At 69.2% G+C, this 25,580-nt stretch overlaps 2 protein-coding genes across 2 annotated transcripts in view; one reads left to right on the top strand and one right to left on the bottom strand.

Moving 5' to 3' along the window:
- IFT140 (intraflagellar transport 140) overlaps nt 1-25,412 on the bottom strand; it is a 34,569-nt gene extending 9,157 nt beyond the window's left edge. The window contains exons 1-18 of the mRNA XM_037507818.2: nt 25,392-25,412; nt 24,577-24,730; nt 21,613-21,834; nt 19,365-19,486; nt 19,128-19,270; nt 18,123-18,298; nt 17,408-17,499; nt 16,931-17,037; nt 16,281-16,426; nt 14,897-15,100; nt 14,750-14,822; nt 14,195-14,286; nt 13,552-13,679; nt 13,291-13,408; nt 12,599-12,723; nt 11,493-11,658; nt 10,635-10,766; nt 9,020-9,219 (exon numbers count right to left, since the gene is read on the bottom strand). Of these exons, the coding sequence (XP_037363715.1) occupies nt 9,020-9,219; nt 10,635-10,766; nt 11,493-11,658; nt 12,599-12,723; nt 13,291-13,408; nt 13,552-13,679; nt 14,195-14,286; nt 14,750-14,822; nt 14,897-15,100; nt 16,281-16,426; nt 16,931-17,037; nt 17,408-17,499; nt 18,123-18,298; nt 19,128-19,270; nt 19,365-19,486; nt 21,613-21,834; nt 24,577-24,723 (2,393 nt within the window). The 5' untranslated portion in view covers nt 24,724-24,730; nt 25,392-25,412. The remainder of the gene's footprint in view (nt 1-9,019; nt 9,220-10,634; nt 10,767-11,492; nt 11,659-12,598; nt 12,724-13,290; nt 13,409-13,551; nt 13,680-14,194; nt 14,287-14,749; nt 14,823-14,896; nt 15,101-16,280; nt 16,427-16,930; nt 17,038-17,407; nt 17,500-18,122; nt 18,299-19,127; nt 19,271-19,364; nt 19,487-21,612; nt 21,835-24,576; nt 24,731-25,391) is intronic.
- On the top strand, nt 318-7,916 carry TMEM204 (transmembrane protein 204). The gene is made up of 3 exons (XM_037507822.2): nt 318-843; nt 3,264-3,419; nt 7,266-7,916. The coding sequence occupies exons 1-3, from the start codon at nt 588-590 to the stop codon at nt 7,508-7,510; spliced, it is 657 nt and encodes a 218-aa protein (XP_037363719.1). The 5' UTR covers nt 318-587; the 3' UTR covers nt 7,511-7,916.
- Nucleotides 25,413-25,580: the final 168 nt, after the last annotated feature.

Genomic DNA, 25,580 nt, shown 5'->3' with positions numbered 1-25,580 from the left:
GAGGGGCCTGGGAGCGGGGCTGGGGCCCCCCGCCTTTCCCACCAGGAAGCACATCCTGTGTGTCTGGCTGCTGTGGCCGGCTGCTATTTGTTGCGATTGGCTACGCCCTCCAGATCACCAAAAACAGCCTCAAAAACAGCCATTTCCTCTCTGCTGGGAGGCGCGCGCACTTCCCCCAGGCTCTGCTTTCCAGGACCGCCCGGCGGAGGCCCCGGCAGGGCCCCAGCAGCCCCGAGCAGCAGCCCAGCCCGCCGGCCGCACAGCTTGAGCTCCCGGCGGCCCAGGCCGAGGCCCAGGCGCGGCCCCGCCCCCACGTGGCCGGACCGTCCCGCCGCCCAGGGAGAAGAGGCCCCACAGCCTCTCGGCCTCGCGCCCCTGGCCTCCCCGGTGCCCGCCTCCCCCTGGGATGGGCCCCGCCGCCCCCACCAGCTCCGGCCGGGCCCTGCTCCGGGCACAGGGGGGCGGGCAAGGAGGGCCGTGAGGGCCCTGCCCCGAGCCCGGCCGCCCGCTCCGAGGATGAGCGGTGACGTCCTCTAGCCGGGCCCAGCAGCGCGCTTCCCAGGGACAGGACCGCGCCGCTGCCAGCGATGACTGTCCAGAAGCTGGTGGCCGCGGCCGTGCTGGTGGCCCTGGCCTCTCTCATCCTGAACAACGCGGCGGCCTTCACCCCCCGCTGGGTGCTCCAGACGCTGGAGGACGGGCGCCGGCGCAGTGTGGGGCTGTGGCGGGCCTGTTGGCTGGCGGACAGGGCGCGGGCAGGCCTGAGGCCCGGGCAGGACTGCGAGACCCTGGGCTGGGGCTCCGACTCGGCGGGCTTCCAGGAGTCGCGCGGCACCGTCAAGCGTAAGTCATGGCGCTCTGTGCCCGGGCCGCCAGGGGTCGTGCCAGCGGGAGCAGCCGCCCCCCCCCCCCCGCCCCCCGCTCCCGCCCCAGGCGGCTCTGGAGCGGCCCCAGCGAGACATGCTCCAGGTGCCAAGCAAGCAGACGAGGCCACGAGGGGTCCAAGCTATGTCCCCGGGGGCTTCCTGCGGGGTGCTCGGCTGGGCAGCAGGGGTGTTGGGCCCAGGGCACGCAGGGAAGCTGGCAGGCAGCCAAGGACCGAGTGGGGGGCCCGAGCCCCACTGCCTCGCCCGGGCCTGCTCTGCTGTGGCACTGTCCCTGGGCCACCCGCGAGGTGCCCGCACCTCCACCCCGACACCAGTGGATGAGGCCCAGCTGGGCTGCGCCTGGAGGATGCACAGGCCGTGCAGGTGCTGCCCAGGGCCCCGGGCCCTTGAGGGACAGCAGGGGGACAGGCCCAGGGTGGGGAGCCTGGCCCCGGGGGTTGGCATTTCATAGGCAAAAAAGGCTCTTGGAGGCACAGCCGCCCGCATCCTGGAGAGGGACCCTGCCTGTCCACCCACACCCCGGCCGTGTGGCTCGAGGGGACGTGTGACACATCCAGAGTGAGGATCTGAGGCCGCGAGCAGGCAGGCAGCCCAGTGCTAGCTGGGCTGGGCTGGCCTCGAGGGGCCGCCAGCACACAGCCAGCCCTTCCCGGTCACCGAGGGGCAGCCTGTTGCGCGTCCTGCTGGGCCTGGGGCCCAGCTCCCGCGACGCCTCAATGGCCACGAGCTGGCTGGGCCAGCACCCACTCTGGTGGGTCCTGGAGAAAGACCCCGCCCGGCAGCACGGGTAGCTGGGGCGTGGACGCTGTCATTAGCCGGGCGCCCCTCCTCGCGAGGCTGTGTCTGTGTCGCGTGCAGGCGCGTCTCTGAGCGCGGAGGCTGGGCAGGCGGGGCTCTCGCTGGGCAGGCTGGGGCGCACGTCTCCACGCGGGGCGAGTGGGCAATCCTCTCCAGGCCCAGGGCCCCACGGGGGCGGCTGCAGGCAGGGCGCCCTGAGCCCGGCTCTCTGGGGGGGTCCCGCACCACCAGCGGGTTCCCCCCTCACCCTGCGGCACTGTGCCTCGGGCCGGCGGCGGAGGCTGGCGGGGAGCACGGCAGGCCCAGGGCGGAGGCTGGCCAGGCTGCAGACGCGCTTGGGGAAGACAAGCTGCTGGGCCCGTGACCTCTGCACTGGGGCCCCAGGGGCTGCGTCTGCACCCTGTGCGCTCACAGCTCCCCTGCCTCCAGAGCCAGGTGCGGGGGGTTCCTGCCAGCACCCACCACGCTGCCCGCCGCAGGGCCCACCGCCTCCCGACCCTATGCCTCTCAGAGTGGCGGTAAAGGCGGCTCTCCAGGGAGTGTCAGTGAGCGGAGATGCCAGCCCTGAGGCCGTTGGGCCATGTCCAGAGCCTCCAGGGGCGGAGGGGGGATGCCCTGGAGCCGGCGGCGCTTTCCCGCCCGCCGAGGCCAGCCAGCAGGCTAGCTGTGCCACCAGCTGGGGGCCCTGCGGGTGGCCAGAAGGTTCTGGCACAAGGGCCTGAACCCTGGGCGGCTGCCTTGGGGGCACACGTGGGCCCGGGACAGTGGTGGTCCCACTGTCCCTCACCAGGGCTTAAGGCCACGGTGCCAGGGCTGACGGTCACGGCTTTCTCCGTGCAGCGAGCTGCACACACTGGGGCTCCGGGGCCGCCTGCGCCACATCCACGCTGGCAGAGGACCCTGCCACAGGCTCTGCCTGTGTTCCCGACGCTGCGGCCCTGCTTTCTGGGTGGCCGCTGGGGTGGCCACGCACCTGCACTGCAGCTGGGCCGGGCGTCCCCATTGTCGTGGGCCCTGCAGCCTTCTGGACTCAGGGAGACGAGAATTTGGGGCCAGCGCCCTCCCTGGGCGTCCAACACCCCGCTCGCCCCAGCCTGCCGAGGGTGCCCAGGGCCAGCCCACACCCAGGGGAGCCGCGCCAGGAAAGTCCTCCCGGGAAGGTGCCCATGGGCCCCGTGGATGGGAGGGTGGGCGAGGGGGGCACCGCGGTGGCCAGTAGCTGGGGGTGTGCCTGCCAGCCGGGCGTAGCCGGGAGCACACGGAGCCGGCTGCAGCGGAGAAGGCCAGAGGCCGCGCCAGGGCTCAGCTGGGGCTGCTGGGCCAACCCTGCTCGCGGCCCGGTGAGCGCAGCCTTGTGAGAAGGGCCGGGACGTGGCGCGGCCACCCGAGTTCTGGCCTGGCGGCCGGCGGGCGCCTGTCTGTGGCCCCTTCTCCGCAGCAGCAGCAGCGCCGTGGAGGTGGCGGTGCCTCAGGCCAGGCCCGCTGGCGGGCGAGGCTGAGCAGCAGGGGCCGTGCGGGTCTGGAGACAAGGCCCAAGAGCGGGCGGCCCGCCTGACCTGCCTCCCCTCTCGCCTGCAGTGCAGTTCGACATGATGCGGGCCTGCAACCTGGTGGCCACGGCGGCGCTGGCCGCGGGCCAGCTCACCTTCGTCCTGGGGCTGGCAGGCCTGCCCCTGATGTCGCCCGAGTCCCAGTGCTGGGAAGAGGCCATGGCTGCTGCGTTCCAGCTGGCGAGTGAGTACCCGGCGCGGGGCCACCCCTGCCCCGGCGGGCGTGGGCACGGTGGCTGCCACGTCTCCGTAGCAGGCACCCTCTCCTGCGCGCCGGGTGGGCGAGGACGCCCTGTCCAGCCACAGACCATCGAGGTGGGGCCGTGAGTGGCCCTGCCTCTTTGGAACTTCCTAGAAACCAGCGCTGCCTCCGGGGAGAGCGTAAAGCACTGGCACCCGGGGTCTGGGGCTCTGGACAGAGGCGGGGCCGGTGAGCCCCGCAACAAGGCCGGCCGGGGTGGGTGCTGAGCTGTAACTATCAGGGCTGGGGGAGTCACCAGTGGCTCTGTGGGGACAGGCCCCCAAACGCAGGGCTGGGCGAGGTTCTCCCCCCACCCCGCCAGGCTCCAGAGCGAGGCTAAGGGCGGCAGGAGAGGGCGGGGGCGGGGTGGAGGCGCATAGTCGCAGGGGCCAGTGCCGTGTCTCGGTCCCTGTGAACTTGGGGAGCTACTGATGAGCTGTTTACCCGCCTAAAAACGGGGGTTCTCAAGGCCAAGGGCACAGGTGGGGTGGGACCTCCCCTCTGCCAGGTCCCCAGGTCTCACTGAGCCGGCGAGCCCGGCGGGGTGTTGGCAGCCCCAGAGATAGGGGCTCCGACGGGCAGGGGAGGCCTGGACCCAAAGCACCTGCTCTCCAGCGAGGGGACGAGCCCCAGGACGAGTGCCAAGGCCCGAGAGCTGCAGCAGGGGTGTGGGGGGGCATCCTGCAAGCTGCTTCAACAGCTCAGCTTCCAGGTAGCAGGACCAACCAGCGGGAAAACCCTTGGCCACAGTCAGCTGTCCTGTGGCTCGGTGGGGCCGGGGCTGCCAGAGGCCTCCTGGGGCCAGTTCTGGGGAGGGCCTGTCCTGGTGGGGGTGGCCTATCCTGGGGGGGTTGGTCCTGGCGGGGGGTTCTGTCCTGTTGGGGCAGGGCCTGGGCTCCCTGCCTGCACACTTCCCCGCCAGCACCACCTCTGGAAAGCAGGGCCAGGCCAGTGGAAAGAGCCAGAAGCAGGGGTGGTGGGCGCGGGGTCGGGATAGTTCTCTGGGGAGTCTGACCAGCACCCCTGCCGGCCTGTTGTGGCCAGAAAGGAAGCGCGTCTAGGCCTGCCCGGCTCGCCCGCCCCAACAGCAGGGCTGCGCCAGCCTCTCTCCGCCCCGCTGCTAAATTTAGATGTCGGTCTCTTTCCTGCGCTTTGAGCAGCCGGCAGCGCCGGGAGGGCGCCAGGAAATCCTGCCCGGCGAGGAAACGCCTGCTGTTACCTGTCATGCGGCGGGCGGGCGGGAAGAGAGCCGAGGGCCCCGGGGTGGGGGGTGGGCGGGGTGGAAGGTCGGCTCTGGGACCCATCTCCCTGCAGAGTTTCCCAAGCTTAACCTTGATTTTCCTTAAAGTTGGAAAGTTCCTTTCTATCCCTTCCTCCACCCACCCCCGCGAGCTGGAGAACTCCTGGAAAAGCCCGTGTCCTCCGTGGCGAAGGCGCTCGGGCACCAAGTGCCCATGGGGAGCCCGGCCCCCCCACGCCCTGCATGTTCTCGTCGCAGGCACCGGTGGACGCGAAGCCCAGGCCTTTCTCTCCCAGCTCCTCCGGGCCCTCAGCCTTGGCTCAGCCCAGCCCCTGGCTCCGTGCAGGGCTGTCCGGGGCCGCTCCAGTGATGGGTGGGGTGCAGGAGGGGCTGACCCCCAAATCCTCTCCCTCCCCCTACCACCCTGGGCTTCGGCCACACCCAACTTTCCGGGGAGCCTCAAAGGCACAAAGGCAACGGCGGAGGGAAGGCCAGGAGGCTGCCTCCCTCTCATGCCCCGCCCCGCGTGGACCCGCAGCGGGAGGCCGTGGGCGAGGGCCGGGACCAGAAAGCCACTGCTGTCCCCTGAGCCCCGTGGGATCCCGAAGCGGCACGCCTGGGGCCCCAGCCTCTCGGCACTTGATTCCTGCGCTGGGACGCGCAACTCGGGCGCACCCCCAGCCGGGGGGTTCGCTGTCCCCGCTAGCACCCCCTCGGCAAGCAGCCCCAGCGCCCTCGACAGACGAAGGGCCAGCGAGGCCAGTGCGCGACCGCGGACAGCCGCAGCTGCGGGGGGACGAGCCGGACTCCGCAGGGCCGGGACCCCCAGCTACAGGCGCGCGAAATCAGCTGAAATGCGAGGCGTGGGTCTCGGCCCCCCGCCGCGGAACGAGAACGCCAACACCGCAAACAACGGGAGAGCCGAGCGCGGCCGCGAGACCCAACAGTGCCCGGCGGCGGGAGGGGGAGAGAGCGGCTCCGCGGAGGACGCCTGTCCCCAGAGGCGGGTTTCCCAGAGGCGGAGGCACTCGGGGCCTCCTGAGCATCCCAGCCGACCGCGCCAGGGCCCAGCGCAGGGCCCTGAGCCTGGGCAGCCCGTCCTTGGCTGCAGCGCCCACACGCCGCGTCCCGGCCTCTGGAAAACGCTGTCAGGTGGACAAGACTCCCCAGGCGCCTCAGGGCCTGAGTCAGCGTCTGACCCAGCCCTGGGCGGACACGCCCCCCTCGCACCTGCAGCCCTGCTGGTCCCAGGCCCCGGACAGCACGGCTGAAGCCACCGACCAAGCCCGCCGTGCAGAAGGCGGCCCCGGCCAGGCCTGGGGCTGGACTTGCCCTGCCCTGCCGGCCCCTCTGGAGCCAGGGCACGTGGCTCTCAGACGGGCTCCCCCCGCTGGGCCGGCTCCTCGCAATGCAGCGCCTCGGCCTGGTCCGGACGCGTGCTTCTCTCTGGCGTCTGCGCCCCCCACGCCGGCCCCTCTGTGCCGGCTCCGTGCCCCCCTCGTCGTCTGTGGTGCTCGGGGCGTCTGCGCCCCTGCCGGCGCGGCTCTGTGGCTCTCGGGGGTCCCCGCGGGCTGCGCCGGCAGGGGCGAGGCAGGGCCTGGGAAGCGGGCGGGCAGGCGGGCGGTGTGGACACGCGTCCTGGGGAGGGCTCAGCGCCTGTGTGAACACTCGTCGGTCGGTCTCTGGACGAGCCGGGACGTGTTCTGAGAAGTCTCGGCAGAAAGGCCTCCGGGGCGAGCACCAAGCGGCCTCGGTGTCCGAGCTCCAGCCCGGCCGGTCGCCCTCCCTCCCCGGGCGGCCCCTCTGCGGCTGCGCGGCCCGGCCCGGCAGCGCTTGTCCCGCGGCTCCAGGAGGCTCTTTCCGTCTTGCTGGCGTGGCGGCTTTCAGGCTTTTTTTCCGGCGCCAGGGGAACAAGCCTGTCTCCGACTACGCTGTTTCAAGTTGAAGCCGAACCACGCAAAGGCTGAGGCGGGTTTGCCCAGAGGGCGCGGGCCCCAGCTCTTGCCCTCCTCCCTGCGCTGGGCTGCAGAGCCCGGCTTCTCCTCTGCTTCTAGAACATCAGCCACTGAGGCCCTGGGCAGCTGCGGGTGCCTCCGGCCGCAGGGACCCCAACAGGCAGGAGAACCGGGGAGGCTCCAGCCCACAGCAGGGGGAGGGGGGCCCTTCAGGGCCCCAGGTGGGGCGCAAGCACAGAGACACGCCAGCACGAGGGCGGCCAGGCCTGTCTCCAGCAGCGGCCGTCCCGGGAACTCAGGCAGCGGAGTCCACGGCCACTGCCCTGCCGGGCGGCGCCGCAACCTCTCCGCGTGACGCCGGTCTCCACGGGCACCTGGCGCTCTTCCCCTCCGACACCGGTGGGGGCCAGGCCCCTCCTTTCCGGCCCCTCCTTTCCGGCGTCAGGTCCCCCAAGCTGGACCAGAAGGCTCTGTTCACCCCACAGAGGGGTGGTTGGCGCCTGCAGCCCCTCCCCATCGCCCACGAGGGCGTCGGCCCCGTCCCGCTGAAGGTGCGGCCCAGGTGCTGTTCTGAACCCCATCTCTGCCCTGCAGGTTTCGTCCTGGTCATCGGACTGGTGACCTTCTACAGAGTCGGCCCCTACACCAGCCTGTCCTGGTCCTGCCACCTGGACATCGGCGCCTGCCTCCTGGCCACGCTGGCGGCGGCCATGCTCATCTGGAACATTCTCCACCGGCGGGAGGACTGCATGGCGCCACGCGTGATCGTCATCAGCCGGGCCCTGACGGCGCGCCTGCGCCGGGGGCTGGACAACGAGTACGCCGAGTCGCCGTGCTGAGGGCCGGGCGCCAGGGCCGGGTACGGCCACGGTGGCGGACGGTCTAGAAGCTTACGGGCTCGCGCCTTCCCGTCGGGCAGAGGCAGCCGGGCACACCTGTCCCACGCAGGTGTGTTGCCTGCCACACGCCCCGTCACAGGCCTGTGGCGTCCACGGCCTCCGTGCCAGTCCGTTCCACGCGGCAGTCAAGGCCGGGGCGCGGACAGCGGGAGGCCCTCCGGACACTGCGCGTTCACAAGCAGAGGGTCACGGCTTCGCCTGGGCTTTGTAATGTCTCTCCTGCGCCTCCGGCTACGATCTCTAAGTTATAATAAAGCGCAAGCCTTGCTGTTGCCTCCGCCTCAGTCTGGCCATACCGGGCCCTGCAGGCAGGGGAACCAATCTACCCTGTCCTCTGGGGGGCGGCGCGGGCCGGGTGTGGGCACCTTGCCTGCCCCTGTGCTGCCTCCCGATCCAGACGATAGCCGTGGGCTGCGCCAACTCTTCAGCTTGCACCTCGGGGTGCAGGCTGCATCTGGCCTGATGGGGGGCTGCCCGTCCACACCTGGCAGGCTCCCGGGGGCCGGGAGCCGTGGCTTGTGGGGCCAGGGGAGGCCTGGCCTCTGGCCTGCCTGTTGATCCTGCCGGAACCTCAGCTCTGCCGCTGTCAGCCTGCGGCACGTGAGAACCTCTGGGCATGGAAGCCCACTGAGCCCCGTGGACGTGTCTCTGGGGAGCACGGGCCGCATGTGGGGACAAACGGCGCTGACGCAGGCCCGCACCTGCCAGGACCCAGCTACCGCAGACGCGCACCGCTGCCTCCCTCCCGGCTGCTCCCACGACGGGTTGGTTTCTCAAACACACGGCACAACACTCAGGAAGGGGAACGGGACCCCCACGACGCACGCCTCTAGTAACGGTGCGGATGCAGCCGGTCACGTGCCCGAGCGCCGGAACCCCGGCCGAGCGGACAGGTGCCTCCATCACATCCACTGCAGCGGGCCTCAGGGGGCTGGCTGCTGTCCCCGGGAGCCGCCACCGGCTCTGGAGGGCGCGCGGACGGGGTGAGGCGCCCTGGCAGAGGCCGTGTGCGCGGCCACTTAGCCTCACGTCTTTAGTTTTGCCTTTCAAAATGTTTTCTGCTCTTTGGAAATGGAGATGTGCCTGCGAGTCCTCGGGCAGGTGAGGGGCTCTGAATGCGGCCGATCCTGGCCTTTCAGCCCAGGGCACCTCTCGCCCCATCTGGGTTTTGCCATTTGGCTTTTGCTTTCCTGCTCAGCGGCCAGCGCTCCCTGCGGGCGGCCGTGAGCAGGGACTCGGGGCCGCAGCACCATCTGCTCCCCAAGAGCCCCGACACCTGCACCTGACCGTTCCGAATTTGGTCTCTGGTCACTGAGGTGGAGGGGTGGTTTCAGAGGGGTGAGTGGCCCAGCTGAGCCCTTACATGCTGAGTGAGCTGGCGCCACACGCCCGGACACCACGGCCAGGACCTCCTGAGAGGGCGGCAGAGCACGGGCCCGTGAGCCTCACCTTTTGATGAGTTTGATAGACCTGAAGGCCTCGTCCATGTCTCCGACGGCGACGAAGAAGCTGAAGTTGAGCATGGCGTCCCGCGTTGGCTTGTCGCAGCCCTCCAGCCCCACGAAGTCCCGCAGGGGCCTCCTGCCCACCACCTGGAGTCCAGCGGGCCACCCTGGCTCTGCCCTGTCTTCTGGGGTCACTTCTCCTGGCTGTGGGGCAAAGCACACATGCAGGGGTCAAGTGTGGAAAGCTGCCAGAGGCCGCAGCAGCCCCGGGTGCCCCCATCCCAGGCCTTGGTGCTGGCTCGACTTCAGGGGCGCAGCTGGCAGCTCAGCAGCCTCCGCTCCCCAGTGCCCCCAGGCCTGCAGTGAGAGGAGCACGTGGCCACCGTCTCCTCTCCAGGAGGACGCCCGGTGCACCCTGCATGGCCTCCCAGACAGCTCAGGGTCGCCCCGCTGGTGGGAGCAGGCGGCCCTCCAGGCCCAGCAGGGACTGCTATGTGCCGGCAGCTCCCCAGAAACCTAGCCTCCTGCCTCTCCCCCAGCCCTGCCCGGGGCCCCAGCCCTGTCTGCAGTTCCTTCCCTGAGCGCTGAGCCAGGGCCCTGCTCCACACTCGTGGGCCCCCTGACTTCTGGAAAATGCCTGTGGGCCCCGCCTCCTGCTGTCCGCCGCGCTGCTCCCCAGCCCATGGCGCAGGAGCACAGAGTGGGTGGGGACGGGCTGGCACACGGCAGGGCTGCCAGAGCAGGGTGGGCATAAGCATGGACCAGAAGCAACCACAGTCCAGGAGGGGGCTGCGGCTGGAACTGGTGCTATGGTTTGGACCTCGCGTGAGTGTGAGGCACGCAGAGTGCACAGATAGAGGGTGCCGGCTGGAGAGCACTGACCACACGCACCGCCCTCAACAGCTCTGGCAGGGAGGGCGCGGAGCAAGGGCTGAGGCCTGGGGTGGATCCTCTGGGGGCCAGGCCGTGGGTGTTGTTTCCGGCACAGACAGAGGGGGCTGGTCACTGGGCAGAGCCAGGCTGCCCAACAGTCTGGTCAGCGGAGCTGTCAGCTGAGCAGCCCCCAGATGCTGGGAAGCGCAGATCCGGGGATGGGGCGCCTGCCCAAGCTGCCCTCCACGGCCGTGCCTGCTGCTCCTGTGCTGGCCGGGGGGCTGGCCAGCAGGAGTGGCATTACAGGGGTGGCGTGAGCAGGGCTACGCAGCCCTCACCCTGGCTCAGGGCCTGGCCCTCCTGCCAGATCCCCGTCGGCCGGGGCAGCCCGGTGGGGCCACAGAGCCCGGCGTGGCAGCTGTGCTCCCAGAAGGCGGCAGCAGCAGAGGGGACCCCAGAGAGAGCTGCGTGCGAGGGTTCCTCCAGGCCTTACCCCACTACTAATCAGGAGCACAAGGCAGCACAGGGCTGGGTTTCGGGCTACACTGGGGCCGGAGAGCACCCCTTCCTCTCCTTGCTTGGGGCTGCGCGCCGTCAGGCAGGCGTGCGGGAAAGTGTGGTCCGTCGAGAGCAGGGGCATGAGACAGGAAACCAAGGGCTACAGACCTGAGGCCGTTGCCAGCCTCGGAAGGCCCAGCCGGGAGCCCACTGGCTGTGGGAGCCCCGGCCACCAGGAGGGCACGCACCTTCCTCACGAAGTAGTAGTGGGGCACCTCCATGCCCAGCAGAGCCTGGAAGGCGGGAGGCCGGGGGAAGCTGTCGTGGAGGAGCAGGCCATGCTCTTCAGAGACGAAGAAGGACAGAACCAGCACATCCGCCTGGGGAGAGGGAGAGCTCACGGGATGTTGCCCAGACCAGGGGGCAGAGGGCCACATGCCTGGCCCAGCGGTAGCCCTCCTGCAGCCAGCCAGCCTCCCGCCGGGGCCTGGGCAGGAGAGGCGGCCTTTCCACCCTGGGGCCATGGCCTGTGAGGGCCAGCTGTGGCTGGCCGGCCCGGGGTCCTGGCTGGTGGGGTGGGTTGTCGCTGGACCCACTGATGCACACAGGGCCCGAGGCAGGGTCTTCCTCCCCCTCAGGGGCAGGAGTGTCCACTCAGCTTTCCCAAGCCAAGTGTGGAGTTTATTTCTGGAACTCTGAGGGCCTGGATGCTGGGCGTTCTCGGGCCAGATGCTTAGCATGGGGCAGGGGCAGGGCTGGCCACGCCTGGGAACCTGCCGAGGCCCCACGGGGTGCCCCGGGGACCAGCATTGACACTGGCAGGCCCGGGGCTTCCACAGCCAAGGCTGAACGTTCGTCGAGACACAAGACTTGGTGAGTATCAAAGGCCCAGCCCTGAGGGGCCGAAACGGGCCTCGAGGGTGGAGGGCAGTGACCAAGGCCAGGGACGCTGTGGTAAATGGGCCCTGTCCCAGGTTGCGGAAGGTTCTAGAACGGCACCTGCCCAGAAGCCGCAGGCACCGCAGCCACAGGGAGGGGTCTCTGCACCAGCACATGGCTGTGGGGAGGGGAGCCCTGCCCGGACACGCACACTTTGGGGGGCCTACCACGGGGCCTGGGTCCTGGCCGGGAGACCTCTTGTCAGTGGGCTGCAGGGGGGCTTCTGGCGCCTCCCGCATGGCTTCACACACGAATAGCCGGGGCTCGCTCTGGTCCCAGAAGTGGCTCACAGGAACCAGGTCCCTCAGGTGCTCGTCCGCAATGACGCAGCTCCTGGAAGGTGAAGGCGGGTGTGACCCTGAGAAGAGTCAGTCTTGGCCCCCGGAAGCCGGCTCCAGGGTCTTGAGCAGCCTTGTCAACTGGTCTCCACTTCTCAGGGACCGGCTCAGGCCCCTGTGCCCCAGGGGTGCACTCTGCCAACACCCCTACAGGCTTGGGGTGGGGGGGGGTGCCCTTGCTGAGCATCATGGCTGGGCCTGAGCCAGGCCACCGCTCAGTTCAGAGTGGGGGGCAAATGGGGGACACAGGAAGGAGCAGCTCTTCAGATGGGCAGGTGGTGGCCATAGCCAGGCAGGGCCCTCAGGACCCACGAGCCTCAGCGCCACGTCCCTCCAGGGGCCAGTACGTGGGGGTGGGCTTGCATTGCACCGAGCACAGGGTGTGGGGGGCAGGCTGAACTCAGGCTATGGCCCCCAACAGGGAAGCCGAGACCCCGCCAGGCTGAGCAGGGGAGAGTGTGAATGCAGACAATTCCAGCCAGAGCTGGGGGTCCGCGGTGGGGTGGGGGGCTGGGGTGGGCCAGGTGGCAGTCGCTGGGGTGACGCAGGAAATGCAGGGGAGACTTCGAGGGGACAGGTGGAGCTAGGCCAGGTGCCAGGCGCGGACCAGCATGTCAGTGGGGCCGCCAGGTGCCCGGCCACGGAACAAGGGCTCTGAAAGGAGGGGGCGTGCGCGGGTGGGTGGCACCAGCTGGCCTGAAGCACCTGCTTTGGCAGGGCCAGTCTGAAGGGCCCCACACCCGGGCCCCGAGGCGCCCGCTCAGAAGCCCGAGTTTCCAGCCAGAGCTCCTGAGGTGAAGGACGCAGCTCCCTGCCGGCTGCTGAAGGCTCTGCCCACCTTTGGTGTCTACTCTGATGGGGGCCAAGGGCTTTGGAGGTGGCCCAGAGTGGACAGCGCGAGTCTTGTGTCAACAGCACCCCGAGCCCTGACTTACCTCCTGGCCTCCGGCCCGCTGAAGGCCTCGCGCTGGTCAAGGAGGCCCGTCTTCAAGTCCAAGATGCTCACCATGTCCATGTCAACGTCGTAGAAGCAGACCCTGGAGTCAGGGCTGCGGTCGGCCTAGGGGATGAGCGAGAGCTCAGGGCGCTGCCAGGCACCCCAAGCCTGGCTTTGGCCCGTGTGACCGGGACGGCAACTTCCCTTTTCCCCACGGGACTGGAGCTAGAACTGCTGCTTTGTAGTTTGAGGAGCTCTAAGCTGCGTCTTATCCCGGGCGAGGGTAGGCCCGGCTATCCAGCCGATCTGGGTGCTCCCACGTGGGGCGCCCTCGAGGGAGCAAGAGGCGTCTGGTTCCCAGCGCCTCTGCTCCCGGAAAGCCGGAGCATGCAGGGCACAGCTCGCTGCTCCGCCTAGGCCTGGCCTTCGTGGCCTCCGCTCACTGCGACCAAGACTCCTGCCCACAGGCAACGAGCCGCTGCTACGCACTGGCACCCCCAGCCACGGGAGGCCTGGGGTGGGGGTGGCTGCAGGGACGGGGTCTCTCCCTGGGCCATGGGAACCCCGGGGCTAGAAGGGGGCGGGCACAGCCCCGGAATCAGCCAGTGCCTACATAAGGTCACCGCTTACAGGGGGCGCCAACCGTGGTCCCGCCTCAATGCAAGGCTGCTGCAGGAGGCCCACGCTCACCTTGTGCAGGAGGATGCTGATCCTGCCGCCGTTGGCGTTGCTCCGGAGTGAGGCCAGGCCCCCTGCGCCCGGCACCAGCTCGGCCAGGCTCTTGCAGCTGCAGTGCACCTTGGCCTCCCTATGGGGACGGGGTTCAGCCCACGGCCGCCACAAGTCCCCACCAGGCCGCCCCAGACGGTGCCAGAGAGGGCTTGGCCCACCGAGCCACCCACCACGGGTGCAGCTCTGAGCTGCAGTGCTTGCATCTGGGCAGAGACGCACCTTCGGGAAAGATCGAAGCTTTTGAAGTATCCCAAGTCCGTCCCCACAACCAGAAAGTTCCCACAGATGTCAAAGAAGCAGGGGCTCCCCTCGGCCTCTGGGAAAAGCAGGAGCTGCTTCACAGTGCCCTGGGGGTGAGGAAAGCAGGCTGCGGGGCTGCGACCCAGGCAGACTGGCCTGGTTCCCTGCGGTCCCTGCTGGATCCCAGCCCAGGGGCAGCCCTGCCTGGGTAGCCCTGTCTGCGCCCGAGGCCGGAGCTGCCAGGCCCACCAGCGGGTGGTGCAGAGGAGAGCAGAGGCAGCAGATGGGTGAGAGGGTGCCGGGGGCAGGGGACTGCTCCCAGAGGCGGAGGGCATCCCTCCACGTGCAAGCCTCTCCACATGCAGTCGTGGGGCTCGGCAGCAGCTGCAACCCCGCAGCCGAGCCCCCACGCCCACGTTCGGAAAGGCAGGGCGTGTGCCCACCCCTGGGCCAGCCCCAGCATTCAAGGCCCACTTCCTTGCAACCCCCAGCATCGTGGGAGGAGCAGCCCTGCCACCTTCTCCTGTACCCCTGGAGCACGAGGGCAGACTTGGGGGCCAGCCGCGGAGGGCCGGCTCCCAGGCCGCCAGCTCTGCCATCCACCCCGCACCAGGGGGGTTACCTGCCAGGTTCGAACTTGAACCCGGTGGGGCTCCACGGTATAAACGCTGTCCTCATGCATGGCCAGTGCCGGGGAGTCGCAGGGGAAAGTGCCTGGAGGAGATGCGGCCGTCGGCCTCCCGTATGACCAGGCCAGCCCTCCCCAGGTGCCTGCTCCTGGGCCCCGTGCCCAGGGGTCCCTGCGCCTGCAGTGTGCCTAGGAGGGGCTCTCGAGGGCTGTGTCCTGGCCTCAGAGCAGGTGCCTGCTGTTCTCCGGGACATTTTGGGCCACTGCCTGCCTGCGCTCGTGGCCTCTTAGGGCGCCTGCGCCTGACATGGGCCTGGTCTACACGTGTTGGGCACGCAGCAGGAACGGGGTCAAGAGGGCGCTGAGTGGGGGGTGGGAAGAAAGGCGCTACCCAGCCCCACAGGCCTGGGGCACAGCCAGGGCCATCGGGAGCTGAGACGGGGGTGCCGTCGCCTGTGCCAGCCTCCCCCCTCAGCCCCCGCCTGCTGCAGGTGTCAGCACTCGGCGAGGGAGAAAAGGCAGGGGCTGGGAGCCTGAGGGGAGCCCCACCTGCGCTTCGCAGCGCGGCTCCAAAAGGCTCGAAGATCACCGCCTGCTTCCCATCCCAGACGGCCACCGCGTCCTATGGGAGACCAGGGATCAGGCGCGGCTGCCACCCACCCTCTGCCCCCAGGCCAGCCCGCGCCACCGCCGCACCTTGGTGGCGAAGACGCCGCTGACGTGCATGTCGGTGTGCAGGCTGTGCGTGGCCCCGGAGGCGAGGAAGGCCACGTGCAGCAGGCCGGGGGCGGTCTGCACCGCGGCCACGCGCTGGCGGAAGTGGGACGACATGGCCTGCTCGCTGAGGATGACCACGGAGCGGACGCTGTCCACGGCCAGCAGGTGCTTGCGGGAGCCCCACTGCAGCCCGGGGTGGGGAGAGGGGCAGTCAGGTGCCGGCCGCTTCCGCGCACCATCTCGTCTCCTCAACGCTTCAAACCGACTTCACGAGAGAAAAATCTATACTTTCAAGACAAGCTCCGAATGGCTGACTCCCTGGGGGCACGTGTGTCCGTGCCCGCCCGCCCCCTCCCTCTGCATGCAGGTGCCCCCAGCGTCCCGGACGCCCAGGGCCCACGCCGTGCCTCTCCCTGCCAAGGGTGCCAGCCCACCCGAGGGCAGGCATGAGCGTCTGGCTATTTTTATTGGATGCCCCTGTGGTCGGCAGGTCCATAGTGAGGGGGAGGCCGCCTGGGGGGGGCCTCTGCGGGCACTTCCGGCTACGCAGGTGCCACCCCTCACCCGTCCACCTGATGTCCATCTCACAGCGCGAGTTCTGCCGCGGCCTGTGTTCTAACGCCTCTGAAGCAAGAAGCGCCGTCAGTTTAAAATCGTAGCTTCCTGCGCAAAGACCCCTTCTTGCACGAAAACGCAAGACGTGCCTGGAGCGGCCACGGCGACCGAGGACCGGCATGTCGTCCGTGTGGAGACGGAGGGGCACGCCCCGGCCGGCCCCCCACCCAGGCTGTTCTCTCACTTCCGGCGTGCCCTCTGCCCAGTTGTGGCAAGCGTCCTCTGCTCTGGGTCGCCACCTTGTTGTCCAAAGCTCTTCCGCTACCAGAGGCTAACAAAGCTCTGCCATTTCACGCTATCTTCAGCCCCCTACTCTGATCTCGTCATAAAGATCTCGAACTTGCCGGTTCAACCAGAGACTGCTCGCGTGAGACCTGTGCCGAGGGCTCTGGCCATGGGCGGGGTGCCCTCCTCGCCAGCCAGCACAGGGGCCCTGAGCGCGCACCCGGATGGCGGGTGAGGGCCCTAGGGCAGCGGGCCGCAGGGACTCCCTGGGCAGCTGGAGAGATGGGGGCCGGGGGCGGGAAGCGAGAGCTAGCGGCAGAGATGTCCGGCTGGGGAGAGGAAATGTTCTAAGACCTATTGTGGCAGCCTCAAAGCCGTGGCTAGGCTTACAGCCCAGTCACGTAGCTCGGGAAGCCGGTTTCAATGGAGGATGGACAGACCCCACGGGCCCGCTCTCTCGTCTGCCATCCTGAAACCCGAACTCCAGGACACCGTGTGCCCCCTGCCCGACCCCCACGCCTACCTTGACCTGCATGACACTCCCTTCGAGCTCCGTGGGGGTCCGAAGCGTCCACCCGTCTCTGCCCTCCGCTCCCCGACTGCCCGGGGGTCCTGGCACTCTGCTCCACATGGCCACCCGTCCTTTGTCAGTGCCCGCCGCCAGGACACCTGGAGGTCAAAGTTCGCACCGACTATGTCTGAGAGTGAAGCAGCAGCAAGTGCCCGTGACTGTGCACCGGCCCCTCCGGCCCTCTGGGCACCATCCTCCTAGGGCCGCTGCCGCCTGCCATGCAACTCGCATGCACGGTGTATGCCGGGGGCGCGTGGAGTGGGGGGCAATGTGTGCAAAGGCCGTGTGGGGGGTGGTGCCCGTGCAGGGTTAGGTGTGGAGGTGCTGCTATCTCCCGGTGACCTCTGCCCCAGGAGCGCTGCCCCATCCTCGCTGCCAGCAAAGCAGAGCATGTCCGGCACCAGCAGCGTAGCCTGAGCGGCTCTGGTGCCCCCCAAGGGCGCTGCAGGGTCTCCGCCCTATCCCGGGGTGGCAGGAGCCGGGGGGCGGCTGGGTGGTGCACCTGCCACAAGCCCTCGCGCTTCGCCTGGGTCTCGGGGCCGTAATGCCACCTTGCAGGTGACTGTCACAGTGGTCACCGTGGGCCCAGCCGGGCATCTCACCTTTGACTTCGCAGTAAGAAACACAGTTTACGTTCTCCCCTTTCTCAAAGCCAAGCGTCTCATCTGGGGCCAGCACGTAGTTCTCGCCTCGTTCCAGGTCCCAGAACCTACGAGGGTGGCGGGAGCCCGACAGGGGCCCAGTTGCTCTGTCTGCTTAAAAGCCAGGAAGACACAGCCCTCGGGGCTCCGTGGGGGCCCTCACACCGCAGAGCAGCCCCTCACACCCCGCCACCCCGCTCACCACCCAAGGGCACAGCTGCTGCCAGATGGCTCGGTGAGGACAGGGATGTGGTGCCTTGACCCCATGGCCCAGGCGCACCCCCATGCCGGCGCCGGGCCCGGGCAGTAGGCTCGCCGGCTCTAGTCACATGCGCGTGCTGCATCGTGAGGCCCCTCCGCTACCTGGGGGTCTTACGAGTTACACACCAGTGAGTTTCACTCGTGAGGCAGCAGGGCGGTGTCTGTGCCTGCTCTCACCTGACTACGGCCTCCCCGACGGCCATCACCAGGAGGCTGTCCTCTATCACAGCGATGTCTGCCCGGCGGCCCGTCCTCCCGCTCAGCTTCACCTGAGGACAGAAACAGCACAGGGAGCGCGGGCCCAGCTGGCAGCGTGGCTGGGCCGCGGGGGTCGGCGGGCTCTGGGGAGGCTGTGCGTCTCAGGCGCTGGGAAGGGCAGCCCGAGGGCCCCGCTAACAGTGCTGCCGGGAGGGCCAGGGCCCGCAGCCAGCCCAGCCGCCTGCCGGGCCGGGGAAGCAGAACCCGGGTGGGACGGGGCCAGGTCTCAGCCAGTGAGAACAGCGAGCTCAGCCAGAGCAGCGGCCGGCTCGGCGGCCTTCGGGAGCAGGCGCAGGGGTTGGGAGCTGCAGCCCCTGGGGCATGGGCCACGGCATGAACCAGGAGCTCACAGGATGGCTCGGAGGGGCAGGGACCCCCAGGGGCCACCCACTGCGTGCTGACTGCTGCCCGGACAGCCCTTGCTGGCAGCTGGGGCTGGGGGAGGCGCTGCAAGACCAGCCGGCCAGCGACAGCACCCTGTGAGTGCTGACGGCCGCCAGAGGGGGCGGGCAGACCCAGGCGCGGCGCCCCCCGACGCTGGGCCCTGGAGTGTTCTTGGCTGTGGTCCCTACGCCAGCGACCTGAACACCCTGACCGAGCGGGGTGGCCCCTGGACACGGAGCCGCTCACCCACCTTCATCACCTCCTCGGCCTCGCCCTGGCGCGGCACCAGGAGCAGGGACAGCAGCAGACTCTCCGTGACCACCACCAGGGCCTCCCGCCTCTCCATGTAGTGCAGCGTGTGGATGGCGCCGTCCGTGGCCGCCGCCCGGGCTGTCTGGCCCTTCTCGTCCACGTAGTGCACCGTCCCTGGGGGCCGGGGCCAGCACCCTCAGCACCCTCAGCACGCCTCCCTTGGGAAAGCTGACCCCCAGCACCCCACATGCGGGGGCGCGAGGCCTCATGGGCTGATCTCCAGGGTAATGTGCCTTCAGCTTCTGGCGGCCCCCCGGGGATGTGCCCACCGCCGCCTGGCCCTCAGGTCGGCGGGAGGCCACTTGGTGGCGGGCTGGGTTGCTGCGCCCTTGCAGGCTTCGAGCCCACTTTCCCCCGAAGTGCAGGCACCCTGCACTCTGTCCAGCTCCCGCGTCTGTCTCTGAGCGTCTCTTCCCTACGTGCCTTGGTGACTCTCCCTCTTAGGGGCCCCTCCACCTCCTGCGCCCTCAGCGCCGGACACTGTGTCCTTCTCAAATCTCCTCCACCAGCTGTCCCCTCCCTCCTGAAGGGGAGGCAGTTGTGCTGCGACAAACACGAGGCCCCCACATTGGTCCAGCCACCTGCAGGCCCGCCTTTCCCCAGCAGCAGGTGCCTGTGGACATAAGTCCCCCCTGCAGCCATGCGGGCGGCCAGCGCCGGGCAGCTGGGGGCCGGGCAGGTTGCGAAGACAGCGCTGGGCCACCACCTTGGTAGCGGGGTGGCCTGGCCGGAGCAGCCGCACCTGCCCATCCGCACCGCGCCCCGCGAGCCCCAGCCCAGGGGAGGCGTGTGACACCACAGACCGAGCGGCCGTGCCACCAACCAGCAACCGGGAGCCGGGGTGCAGCTGCCGCTGACGGCGCGGTCACGATGGCCTCCCACAGAACGGAGCCCGCCGCGAGGAGCCGCCCTGCCCAACCCCGGCAGAGCCAGCCGCCCTCACCATCCTCCAGGCCAACGAAGAGCGACAGCCCCTCCTGGGAGCCCGTCTTCAGGAGGCCCCCGAGGCCGCTCTTTCGCCAGTTGAACATATCTAGGGCTTTCTCGTCTCCGCTCACAGCTGCCTTCGCCAGCTGCACCAGGTCCCTGGAAGCCGACAGCACCTCCAAGTCAGGCTCCGGGTGGGGGGGGGGGTTTGGGAGCCACCCCAGGAGGTGCCCCCAGCCGTGGCCGCACTTACTCGCCAGGCGGGGGCAGCCTGAAGACGCAGTGTGTCAGGCGCGTCCGGTACTCGTGTCTCAGCAGGGGCGCGCCCTGCACGCGGCCCCTCTGGTCTAGCCGCCACAGGAGCAGGACGCCAAGCTGGAAAAGCCAACACTGAGGGTGTGGAGGGGCACGTAACCCCTTCCCGGCGGCAGCAGGTGAGCAGCCCCAGCACTTTGTGCCCCGACCAGTGAGCCGACTCAGGTGGCGGCAGGGTGACTCAGGGACCCCGCCACACTTTGAAGCCTCAACGTGGGTGCAGGTCGCAGCCTGAGCCGACACAGCGCTGCTGCCGCGCCCCAGTCCCCCCAATGCCTGCAGCCTCTGCCCCCCACACCTCCCTGCCCTAGGCCCGGCCCAGGCCCGATGTGTGGTGCCCCATGCTCCCTGGGCCGGCTGGGGTCTTAGGCGCACTGATCTTGATGACCCTGGCAGTTCGGGGCGGGGGTGGCTGGTCCGCATAGCCCTGCTGGGGTCTGGGGGACCACAGAGGCCCACAGCCTCGCTGACGGCTGCTGCAGACCTCCACTCCTGGCCGAGGCTGTCCCTGCTGTGTGGCTGGGCCCTTCCCTCCTGCACAGCCGGGGGCACGAGGGCGGAGTCATGGTGTGAGGTGCTTGAGATCTTCCAGGGGCAACTCCTGCCCACTTGGTGGTCTCCTTGGGCACATGGCGCCGGACCTTTGGCTTTCACTCTGGGGGGCGGCTGCAGCCCGGCCAGGCCACCGGGCGCCGCCCTACGGTGAGCTGGGCCCTGCTTCCGGCATGAGCCCCTCCAGGCCCGTTTTCCGCCCACACGAAACTCTGCCCCGCCCAGGAGACCCGTCCTTTCTGGCTGGAAACCCACACAAACTGCTACGTGGGTGCTGCGAGGGTGTCACGGTCAATCTAGCCTCCTGGGCTATGCCCCCGGCCGAGTCCGCACAGCCCCGGGGAGGGAGGGCGGCCCTGTCAGGCCCCGTCTGGGGATACGGGCAGGATTTGGCGGCCTCGGCTCCTCTGCCCCGACCCCGCACTCCTTGGGCAGTTTCCAGCTGGGGCAGCTGGGCGAGCAGGCCCGTCCTCTGACCTCTGAGTGCCCCGCGCCGGGCAGCACCACCTCGGCGCACGGGAACAGGATCCCGAAAGGACGTCAGTCAAAGCAGCCCACGCAGCAAGCCCCCGAAGCTGTGTCGTGAGCGCACGCACGTCAGTCACGCTCTCGGGGCGCTGAGTGTCCTGGACTTTGCCAACTCCGTGAACGCGACAAGTGAAAAGCGCCAACAGCTCCTCTGCAGCAACTCCTCAAGGTAAAAACTAACAAAAACTAAAGAATGAAACGCGCGTGGGTCAAATGCAGGCGAGGACAGAAGATGAAATGTTTCCTTCCCGGGCAGTCCGCCCGCACTTGTTCTAACGTCCAGAACTTTCTTGACCCTAGAATTTTCCAGGTTGCTTCCTGAGACGTCCACCCGGCATCCCCTACTGGGGTCCTGCCACCTCCCTGGCCGTGCTGGTCCGGGGCAGAGGCCGGCAGGTCAGGGGGCTGGAACCCGGTGAGCGATGCTTTGTCATCAGGGTGGGAAGCGCCAGTGCAGACCCCGCAGCGCCAGCCCCAGACCTCCGGGAGCCGGTTCCTGGAGGGGACGCTCGGTGGGCTCAGGGCGGGCCAGCCTGCGGTGGTCTCCCTAGTGACCGCGCGGGGGATGGCATCTCGGCGTGGCTCTGCTTGTCTCCTTCCGGCCTGAGTCCACGACACCAGGGCCAGGACAGGCTTCAGCCTCCTTGGGAGGACGGGGTGCTCCCGTCCCGAGGTTGGGCGGCCCGGACTGGGCCGCTCTTCATGCCTGAGCAATGAACAGTGTGCGCACGGTCCGGACAGGACGTGGCACGGTGACCTCGAACTCTTACTCCTTGCGTGTGCGGGCAGCCAGCGACGGAGGTGGGCTGGGCTGGGCGCCGTCCTTGAGCGGGAAAGGAATGGAGGAAAAAAGAAAACCCTCCGGAATGAAGGGAAGCAAACTGGTAGAGGGACGGCCGCGAAGCCCCCACAGCCGAGGGGCGCTGCTCCTCCCGAGACCAGAAGCCGAGTCGGGAGAGGGAGCTGGAGAGCGAGGCGGGGGCGGGGCCTCGCCCCCCCCCCCCCCCCCCCGAGATTGCTGCTGGCGTTGGGTCTGAAGGGAGCCTTTACCAACCCCACAAGGTCCCCTGCGCTTGGCGGCCACACCTCCAGCGCTGCCCGCTTACCCTGTCCCCCGACACCAGGCAGCTCCCACTGGGGCTCCAGGTGAGAACAGTGACGTCGGCTGTGTGCGTCGGGGGCACCGGATACTGCTCCTTCTCCTGCTTGTTGAACACCGTCACTTCTCCGGTCTCCCAGCCCACGGCCAGGACCAGCCGTGTGGGGTGCCAGCTCAGGGAGGTGACCCGGAAGGACCTCTCCATGTGCGTGTCGGGCACATGCTCACCCTGCGTGGACACCAAGGAAACGCTGTGTCACAGTCAGTGGCAGCTGCTCTGAGAGCTCCTGGCTCACGCGCAAAATTGAGAGCAGCTGGCAGAGGAAAGGCCCTACTGAAGCTCCATTGGGGTGCCCCGGGTGAAGGCCTGGCCCACAGGTCAGCGACAACCCCATGGGCCCGCGTGGGAAGGAGCAGGCTCTGTGCTCGCTGGCTTCCAATAAAACTTTATTCACAAAAACGGTAAGCGGGTCAGGCAGACGAAGCTCGGAGACCCCAGCGTTCCCAGAGCAAGGCCCAGCTACCGCCAGTCCCCTTCAGGGTCAGACCCGTTATTTTTGCAATGGGGCTGGCAAGCCGCTGTCCTCTAAGAACGCAGTCCCCCAGGCTGTGCCCCGTGTCGCCACGTCACGCTTGACAGCTAATGGCATCGTGCCTGCGCATCGTGTTTCCTAGGAAGTTCGAGGGAAGCGGGTTCAGGGCACACGTGTTCACACCGACTAGCTCGGTTTGTGCTCAGCTCGTCCGCCGGGCTGGCCCAGCACCTTCAGCCACGCCTGCCACAGCCACCTCTGCCTGTCACTCGCTAAACCATGACGGCCAAGCCTGCCATCCCGGCGCCCTCAGAAAGTGCGCCCCGTCTTACCTCAACATTAAAAAGTTTTCTGAATTTTAAAGCTCTGTTTCCTTGAAACGTAATGACGCTTATCCCAAAATTTTACAAGACGCGTCTGAATTCTCTGATCCCCAGAGAGAGGCCGCTCCTCTGAAGGGGTTGAGTCAGCGCGCCAGGCCACGGGCCAGCCGACCGTGGGTCCCCTTGGTGTCCCGCCTCCAACCCACAGGAGGGAGGGTGCGTCCCGACGGGGCAGGGAAGACTTCTGCAGAAGTGGCCACTGAGCCGCTTCCACCTGAAGACCTCAGCGGCCGTTACACAAAAGGTCGAGGAAGTGGGTGCGGCGGGCACAAGGCAAGCCGCGCTGGGGGCCGAGGAGGGATGTGGAGGGAGACGGGCGGCCTGCCTAGGGCGCTGGGGCCACGGCCCAGGAGTGACGTGTGCGTGGAGTCGCAGCAGGGGAGTGGGGTGGCCATGGGTACCCGCTGCCTCAGGCTGTGCTTCTTCCTCAGAGGCTCAGGTGGAGCCAGAAACCCAGCGGCGGTTCCCGCCGTCAGCCCCAGCCCGGGTCTGGGCGTCGGGACAAGGGGACTCTTAGGCTGGTGGCCTGATGCTCGTGCAGAAAAATGTGCGCGAAGCTGTGGGCGCTGGCGTTTATGCTCCAGGTGCGCCGGTGACAGCTGAACCGTTCATCTGCAGCTCAGAAGTGGAGGAGTGGGAGGCACAGGTCCATGGGTCACCCCGAGATGTTGAAACTCGGGCGAGGAGGGGGAGCAGAGCGGCCCGGTGAGTTCAGGGTGCCGCTGGGAAAGGTGAAGGGCTGGCAAGGGCTGGATGACCAAGGGTAGGAGGTAGAGGCAAGACGGGCCCCTCAGCCCCCGGAGTGCTTCTGGGACTTCCCGGGAGCTCAGCACAGCAGATGGCCCCAAAGCACGCAGGCCTGTCACACAGATGTGTGGGCCGCCCAGCGCTGGCGCCATCATGGAGGGACAGCAGAGGGTGGAGGGGTGCGTGGGAGGGAACCCGGGTTTCTGGGTGCAGCGTGAGGTGGGCTGTGTACTGGGCATCGAGGGAGAGACGTGAAAGTGGGAAAAGCTTCTAAACCGTTACCGTGGGTTGAACCGTGCAATCCAAACACGCGGTACGGGCGACAGGCCCTGGCGTGCAAACAGGGGCTTTGCAGGTGGTCACACTAGGGTGAAGTCCCTGGGACAGCCCTGGCCCCATGACGGCGCCCTCGGACACCTGAGCGGAAGCGCGGACAAAGGAGGGAGACGGGGCGAGGCTGGTACGAGCCAGGGGCCCCCAAGACTGCCAGCCGCCAGCAGAGGCTGGGATGGGGCCGGCCCCATCCTCCCCCAGATCTCAGAGCAGACCTGCCAAGCCCTGGCCCTCGCTGGCCTCAGAGCTGCGGGGGGCCGGGGTGAGGGTGGAGGAGATGGGCCAGGGGGCAGGTGCGCGGACTGTCCTGGGCGCTCCCGAGAACGCAGGCCCCAGAGCTGAGGGCGGCGGGGAGCAGCGCCAGTCAGGGAGTCCGAGCCCCAGGGCCCGACGAGGTTGCTTCCTCCACGAAGAAGTGAGAAGACGGCTGTGTGCGCACCCCCCACTTCACACCCCCCACACCTCATACCCCCCCACATCCCACTCCACACCTCCCCCCATACCTCATACCCCCATACACACCTCCCACCCCCCACATCTCACACCCCCATGCCTCACACTCACCCTACACATCTCACACCCCACAAACACCCGTGCACAGCACACTCACACCCCAAACATCTCACACATGCCCTATTTCGCCCCCACATACCCCACACACCTCATCTCATACACACCACACCTCACACCAACGCCCCGCCACATACCTCACACGCCCCACACCTCGCAGCCCACACACACCTCCCAGCACACACCTGCCACGCCCATCACACCCCACTACACACCTCACGGCCCCCCTTGCAGCTCACACCCCTCCACACACACCTCACCGCACACCTCCCACCCCGTCACACCACATACGCATCACACACACCGCACCTCACCTCACACGCCTCCCACACACCAAGAACAACAGTCAGGCCTAGGTGGGGTGGGGGCGCGGGGGCGCGGGGGGCGCGGGGGGGGGGCACTCACGCGCTCCAGGTACAGGTCCACGTGGCCTCCCGCGGCGCTGCTGACAGAGGCGACGGCCAGGACGGGGTGCACGGGGTGCCAGCTGATGTGGGAGGGCGGCCCGGCCCAGTCGGGGGCTTCCACCCGGTGGTCGAAGTACAGGGCCATGGCGCGTCTGCAGCCGGGGGAGAGCCGCGCGGCGTCACCGGCGCCCCTGGGCGCGGAGGGGGGCGGCGGCCGGGCCAGCCGGCCCGAAACGGCTGAAGCCGCAGCTCAGCGCCCGGGGGACCCTCACGCCCGCGGCGGCCTCTGGGCTACGGAGCCCCCTCCCCGAGGCCGCGGCCCGCCCACCGCACCCGGGGGTGCTTCGCTGTGCCCCGCCCGCGCCGCGAGCAGGTGGGGTCCCGTCCGCGCCGGGCGAGGGGCGCGGCGGCTCGCGCGGGGCCCTGGCCTGGGGCGCGGCTTTGGCCCCAGCGCGCGGGGCCACCTAGGGGCGCCTGCTCCCCGCCGGCGGCGTCTCCCCGAAGGCGGCGGGCGGCGGGCGCCTGCGACGAGGCCCCAGACCCGGCCGCCCGCGGCGTTCCGGGGGCCCCGCGCGGGCAGCAGCCCACGGGCGCGCCGCAGTCCCCGGGATGCGCCCGAGACCCAGCGCCGGCCGCGGCGGCGCCCGCGCCGGGAGGAGGCGCCGCCCGAGCGGGAGGGCGCCCGGGACGGCACCTCGCGGCTCGCAGCGGAGCCCCCGGCCGGCCGAGGCCCGCCGCCCGCCCCCGCCCCGCCCCGGCGATCCCGGCCCTCCGTCCCGGCGCGCGGACGCCCGGGCCCGCGGCCGCACTCACCTCCGCCGGCCGGGCGCCGCCGCTCGTCGCCGTGGCAACGCCCGCGGGCCGAGCGCGGAAACAGCCGAAGAGGCGCGGCGCGGCGGCCGGGGCCGCGCGGAGCGCGCCGGGAAGAGCCGAGGACGATCGGGGGCGGGCGAGCGTCGCCCCGGGCGGGGCAGTCGCGGCCCAGCCCGCCCGCTGCCCCCG

The sequence above is a fragment of the Talpa occidentalis genome, unplaced genomic scaffold, assembly GCF_014898055.3.
Source record: "Talpa occidentalis isolate TD23 unplaced genomic scaffold, MPIMG_talOcc4v2.1 talOcc4.12, whole genome shotgun sequence".
NCBI classification, from domain to species: domain Eukaryota; kingdom Metazoa; phylum Chordata; class Mammalia; order Eulipotyphla; family Talpidae; genus Talpa; species Talpa occidentalis.
Note: the sequence above shows the minus strand (reverse complement) of the source record. Positions and strands in the feature narration are given on the sequence as shown.